Raw genomic sequence first — 6,399 nt, 5'->3', positions numbered from 1 at the left:
GGGCAGCTGGCCCAGGCTCAGCCAATGGGGACGAGGGCCAGGGTTTATATGCCGAAGCCCCCAGCCCGGGCTCTTGGGTCACCTATTGTGCCGGAGTGAGACAAGGCAGCCCCTGGGACTCTGCAGGCTTCGCTTCTCTTGATCAGGTAACACCCCACCCCCCTCTGATCTGGATTTGCAGCCGGGGTGGGGGCAGAATTGACAGGAACAGGTGGGGGACTTTTGCTAGCAACTTAGGGGGGAAATTAAATGGCCCTTTTTGGAAAATGCTGCCTTTCGTGCAAAGCCCCCTCCGTGAAACCAGGGCTGGGGTTTGCCTGCAGGGGCAGCTCTTCAAGTGGGTATTTGGGGGTGGGGGTGAATGGGGAGGGTGGCCACAGATCTGGCCGTGACCTTGTGGTCTCCCTGCCGTGTGTGTGTGGGGGGTCAAGGGTGGGTAAAGGGAGGCTGGAGACGGGGGGGGGGGCCTGACAGAGCCCCGTCTTCTGCAGAGTCTCTGCTCAACCTCTCCACCCCCTGCAACCGCCCCCCCTTCCCGGGCTCCCCCCACCCCAGAGGCCGGGGGCCTGGCTTCTCTCGTGGCTGCAGAGAGTGCTGACAGTGGTCGAAAGCCGCCCCTGGAATGCCGCTGGCCAAGGTGCCGCCCTGCGCAGAAGCCGCGAGAGGCGCTGACCGGGGCCCTTTTGTGGACAAAAAGAACCCGCTATAAATAAACTTCCTTCTGAGAGGCTAAAATTATCCCGGCCTTCTGTGGGCGGGTCTGAAGGGGAGGGGCAGCGGCTGTGCCCTCCCCACTCTCCCACCCACTTGGCACCCACACCCAAGACGCTCTGCACAGCTGCGGCCCCCCTGGGTCAGCTGACATCGCTAGTGCTCGACCTTGACAGCGACCCTCAAGAAGGGGCCCCCATTTCGGTTTGAGGGCCACTGGGGATTAAGACTCTCCCGCCTGGGAAGCCTTTTGGGGTGCGAGCGAGGGGGAAGGCGGACGGCTTGTCTTGAGGAGGGTCTCCAAGCCCTGCCTTGCCAAGGGCTTCCTCCTGCAGAGCTGGGCCCCCAGCCATTGCTTCCTGGAGGGGCTCAGGCCTGGGTACCCTCTGGTATTGAGGGCCCCCAAGCAGGTGGAGCGAGTGGGGTGACTTCTCGGATGGTGGCCGAGCCAGACCCCCCCCCTCCTAAAAGGGGGTACGGGTTTGTTTTGAAGAACGGCAAGAAGGAGGACTCTTCAGATCTCCAGAGATTGAGGGGGTCCCATCTGCTGCCCCACATTGGGGAGATGGCCAGTTCTGGCTTTAGAATCTTAAGATAGGGGTCTTACTGCCCCCCAATGTTTCTGTTACTCAATATCTGACACCCCAAATGTGAGGAAGTGGCCCCAAACCAGGCCTCTCCTGCAGTGAGAGGGTGGAGTTTGGCACAGTGTGAAGTCCTGGTTCGTTTTCTTTTCGAAATCTGACCGAACTGATCACCTCTGACTCCCCCTCCCCACCCCCCCTGTCCGATCCTCTTCTCCCTCCGGTGGAGGAAAGCTTCCCAGGCTCTCAGTGACCCTAAGACCCCTCCCCGTCTTTCTAAGCCCAGCAGCCTCTTCTGGGGGGGGGTGACACCGAGTCCCATAAGGCTCCGTCTCTGGGTTCATTTTCACAAGCCCCTTTCAAGTCTGCCCAGAAATTCCCGCCTGGCTCTGGGTCTGCTGCAGCGCCAAGCGCTTCAGCCTCTGCCCGTCTTCCCCTGGCAGGACCCGCCGTCAGCCGCCACCATGCCTTTTGGAAACACCCACAACAAGTGCAAGTTGAACTTCCCCGCGGAGGAAGAGTACCCCGACCTCTCCGTGCACAACAACCACATGGCCAAGGCCATCACCCTCGACATGTACAAGAGGCTGAGGGACAAGGAGACGGCCAGCGGCTGCACCCTGGACGACGTCATCCAGACCGGCGTGGACAACCCAGGTGGGCCCTGCGGCGGTGCCCCCTGCCCGTTTCCTCTCATCCCAGCTACAGCAGTCGGAGGAGGTCACCCTTTGATTGGCAGCAGCCCCGGAGGGGGCTGCCACTGGCCTCGCCCTCTGTAGCTGTGCCAGGCGGTGCCCCCTCCTTCCCTGTGGCTCACTCCCCCTTCTGGCGGGGGCTTGGCATCACATTGAGCAAGTTGGCAGCTGGTTGCCTTTGGGTGAAGAAGGCAGAGCAGAGCCCAGCTTGGCTTTCTTTTCTTTTTCCATTTTTCTTCTCCTCTTCTCCCTCTCTCCTTCCCTCCCTCCCTCCCTCCCTCCCTCCCTCCCTCCCTCCATCCATCCATCCATCCATCCATCCATCCATCCATCCATCTATCTATCTATCTATCTATCTATCTATCTATCGCTATGTCAACTCTGGAGCTGGCCTGACTGAGGCCGTTCTTAGGCTCCAGGGTTGCCACAATGGAGAGTCCGTTTAATGTTGGGGTTCCAAGTAATGCGCCCACAGGAAACAAAAACTCCCTTAGAGAAGAGTTTTATTGTCTATATCAAGGCAACCGACTGCAAAGGACGTGATTTTCACCTAATGAAAAGTAAAAGTTCTTCCCCCTTTCCCAAACAACCAACCAATCCTCCTTTCTTCAGCCACCTGTGGGCACCCGGACAATCTACCTGCCTACCTGTCTTCTTCCTCTCTCTCTCTCATCTATATCACCTCTCTGTCTCGCTATCTAGCTATTTGTCTAATCCACCCAATCCATCTATAATCGATTTGACCTGTGTGCTGCCCACCATGCGCACAGTGGACTTCTGGGCATGGGGGAGGAGAGGGCTAAAGCAGGTGAAAGAATCAAATCCTTTCTCTCAGTCTTATGATTGACATGGACCAAAACAAAGTTGGTTCCGTCTAGACTCTAGATCAGTGCTTCTCAACCTTGGCAACTTGAAGATGTCCGGACTTCAACTCCCAGAATTCCCCAGCCAGCATTCGCTGGCTGGGGAATTCTGGGAGTTGAAGTCCGGACATCTTCAAGTTGCCAAGGTTGAGAAACAGTGCTCTAGATGTTCACTATGAATCGCTCTGCCTGCAGGGGGATTCTGGGAGATTTCGTTTTGGTTTTAATTTACTCCTTGGAATTTGTAAACATTTTGGAGTGGAACAAACGGGGAGGCGAAGGCCTGCCTGGAAAGAAGCGTTGCTAAACGAGGCTTGCCAGATGTCACCAGGGTCCAAGGGGGCTAAATGCATCGGCCTGGGCAGCCTCTGGGGGTGGAATCTGGCTGGCCTTCAACTGACCCCTGCCAGACATTCTGCTGGGGGTTCGTGGGCAAGCCCCCCCCCTCTACCCCCCCATCTGCCCCAGCCTGGTCCCAAATGTGTTTGGGGCAGCCGAGAGAACCAGGCAGGGGTGAGCGGAGGCCTCCAGGTGTGCCGGCCCCTCGTCTTTCGGAGGGGGGGGCCTGGGTCTCCTCCCCGCTGAATCCCCCTGTCCTTGCAGGTCACCCCTTCATCATGACGGTGGGCTGCGTGGCTGGTGACGAAGAATGCTATCACACCTTCAAAGAGCTTTTCGACGTGGTCATCCATGACCGCCACGGAGGCTACAAGCCCACCGACAAGCACAAGACCGACCTGAACCACGAAAACCTGAAGGTGCAGGAGGGGGCGGGGCTTCCTTTGCTGGGGAGGGGGAGGAACTTAGGGGAAGCCCTTGCCGTTGAAGGGTGCAAAGACCAAAGTGTGTGTGTGTGTGTGTGTGTGTGTGTGTGAGACTCCGTGTAGCCCAGGCAGGTGCCCCCCAGGCGTTCCTGCGGGGGTGTCTGGGAGATTGCAGGGTTCCCTCAAGGGGCTGGGCGTAGGGCTGGTCAGCCAGGGCAGAGAGAGGACCCCCGGCTCTCCTTCCCCGCAGGGCGGTGATGATCTGGACCCCAACTACGTGCTCAGCAGCCGCGTGAGGACCGGCCGTAGCATCAAGGGCTACACCCTGCCCCCCCACTGCAGCCGGGCCGAGCGCCGGGCCATAGAGAAGCTGTCCATCAAAGGTAAGAGGGGAAGAGGGGGGGGGAGCCGCTTTGCCCAGAATTGGGGGTCTCCACCCAAACTTTGGAGGAGCTCAGCTGCCCTGTTTGCCCGAAAGCCCCGCCGCCCCCCCATTGGCCGGCTGAAGGCAGCGCCGCCCGGGGTCCCGCCAGGAGGCTCCCCCGCTGATCCACCAGGTGGCGCTAGCCCCGCCGCTCCTCCGGGGGGGGGATTGGGGCTACTGCCCCCAACATTCCCGGCGCCCATCGGGAAGGCGCCCCAGTGGGAGAGCCCGGGGGGGGGGGGGTTGGGGGTGGAAGCTGAGGAGGTGCGGAGGGTAAACCTCTCTCCTTCCCGCTCGGAGGGGGGGGGGCTGTAGAGAAGCCTTGGGGGGGAGGGGAGGGGGCGCAGCCTTTGCTGAGGGTCTCCCGCTCTCCCCCCCCCCCAGCCCTGAACAGCCTGACCGGGGAGTTCAAGGGCAAATACTACCCGCTGAAGAGCATGAGCGACGCGGAGCAGCAGCAGCTGATCGACGACCACTTCCTCTTCGACAAGCCCGTCTCCCCGCTGCTCCTGGCCTCCGGCATGGGCCGCGACTGGCCCGACGCCCGCGGCATCTGGTGAGCGGCTCCTGCCCGGCCCCCTCGGAGCCTCCCCGGCCCAAAGGCTGCTCCGGCTGCCCCGCTTTCCTCACCCGGGTCCTGCATCTCCCCCCTCCCCCCCGCAGCAGAAGAGCTGCCGAAAGCCGCTTGGCAAGTGGGGAGGGGGCAGCCGAGGGGCCGGCTCGATGCCCTTAGGGGCCCCCCGCCCAGCGCCGACGGAGCCTGAGGCCTCTGCTCTCCCTCCCCCAACCAGGCACAACGACAACAAGACCTTCCTGGTGTGGGTGAACGAGGAGGACCACCTGAGGGTCATCTCCATGCAGAAGGGGGGCAACATGAAGGAAGTCTTCCGGCGCTTCTGCGTGGGGCTGCAGAAGGTGAGGAGGGGGCCAGGGGGGGCAGCAGGCCACCACGGCTGCTCCTGCTCTCTCTCTGCCACGACCTCAAAGGGCTGGGGAGGGGGACGGAGCTCCCCACCCATGTCAGTGGCATAAAGACCCCCCTGGGAGAAACAGCCCTTTTGTGGGGAGGGCAGAAAAAGAGAGGTGGGTGCCACCTGCTTTGCCACGAACCCCTGCCGACCTCTGCTCCCCCCCCCAAAGATCGAGGAGATCTTCAAGCAGGACGGCCACCCCTTCAGCTGGAACGAGCACCTGGGCTACATCCTGACCTGCCCCTCCAACCTGGGCACCGGCCTGCGTGGCGGCGTCCACGTCAAGCTGGCCCACCTCAGCAAGCACCCCAAGTTCGAGGAGATCCTGAAGCGTCTCCGCCTGCAGAAACGCGGCACAGGTGGGTGGGGGGGCAGGGAGGGGACCCGGGGTTCGGCTTGGGCAAAGGGTCATCTCGCCAGTCCTGGCCCCTCGACTGTCTTCAGACAGGCAGGAAAGATGCCACCAGAGGGGACGGGGGGGGGGGGCTTTCTGCAGCACCCCCTGCGTTTCCTCCTGGGGTGGGCGGGCGGTGGGAGCTCTAGGGAATTTGCTTCTCGCCCCCCTTCTTTCCAGGGGGCTCGTTTCTGTCTTCAAAGCAGCCCCTTTCCCCAGTCAAGAATGAGGGCCGCTGGCATTTGCCCACCATCTGTGCTGGGCGCTCATGTGCCCCTTGTCCTGGGCAGGAATCCGGCCGGGTGCGGCCACTCGGCCTCCAGCCGCTGGAGTTGTCGGGCAGCGTGCTTAGGGGTCCGGAGGGCCTGGCCCTCTGCTGGCGGTCAGCGGACTGAGCGCGTGCTGTGCTCCCCTCCCCCCAGGTGGCGTGGACACCGAGGCCGTGGGTGCCGTGTTCGACATCTCCAACGCGGACCGGCTGGGCTCCTCCGAGGTGGAGCAGGTGCAGCTGGTGGTGGACGGTGTGAAGCTGATGGTGGAGATGGAGAAGAAGCTGGAGAAGGGCCAGGCCATCGACGACATGATCCCCGCCCAGAAGTGAGGGGTCCCACTGACCCCCCCGGGCAGCCTGGGGCCTGGACTCCGGGGTGACCCCAACCCTGCCACTCGGAGCGGCAGCTCCTGGCGCTCGGCTCTGCCCCGCGAGGGGCTCCGAGGGCCGGGGGCGGCTGCCCTTTGCCAGCTGGGACGCTCTCCTCCTCCGGGGAGCCCCTGTGGACGGAGTTAATAAAGCAAACGCTCGGCCCCAGGGCCTTGTCTGCCCCCCCGGCCCCCCGTGCCTTTCTTCTCTCTGCGCGTGCTTGGGGACAGGGGGGTCCTCCATCAGTTCCTACAGTTCCTGTAGGGCCCCCCAAGTCCCCTGTGTTTTCCAGGAGTGGCCCCTCTGCACCCTCCACCCCCTGCCCAGACCCCCGTCATCTCCAAATGAAGGCC

General features: G+C 62.3%; 1 protein-coding gene across 1 annotated transcript; it reads left to right on the top strand.

Moving 5' to 3' along the window:
- LOC148042863 (creatine kinase M-type-like) lies at positions 1 to 6,229 on the top strand. Its single transcript, XM_087727614.1, has 8 exons — positions 1 to 146; positions 1,739 to 1,952; positions 3,457 to 3,611; positions 3,868 to 4,000; positions 4,426 to 4,597; positions 4,833 to 4,956; positions 5,182 to 5,371; positions 5,829 to 6,229. The coding sequence occupies exons 2-8, from the start codon at positions 1,760 to 1,762 to the stop codon at positions 6,005 to 6,007; spliced, it is 1,146 nt and encodes a 381-aa protein (XP_087583740.1). The 5' UTR covers positions 1 to 146; positions 1,739 to 1,759; the 3' UTR covers positions 6,008 to 6,229.
- Positions 6,230 to 6,399: the final 170 nt, after the last annotated feature.

The sequence above is a fragment of the Thamnophis sirtalis genome, unplaced genomic scaffold, assembly GCF_051295495.1.
Source record: "Thamnophis sirtalis isolate CommonGarterSnake01/CBP01778 unplaced genomic scaffold, rThaSir2_p1.2 scaffold_13, whole genome shotgun sequence".
In the NCBI taxonomy this organism is placed as follows: Eukaryota; Metazoa; Chordata; class Lepidosauria; order Squamata; family Natricidae; genus Thamnophis; species Thamnophis sirtalis.
The sequence above is the reverse complement of the archived record's forward strand: the minus strand, read 5'-3'. Positions and strand labels throughout refer to the sequence as shown.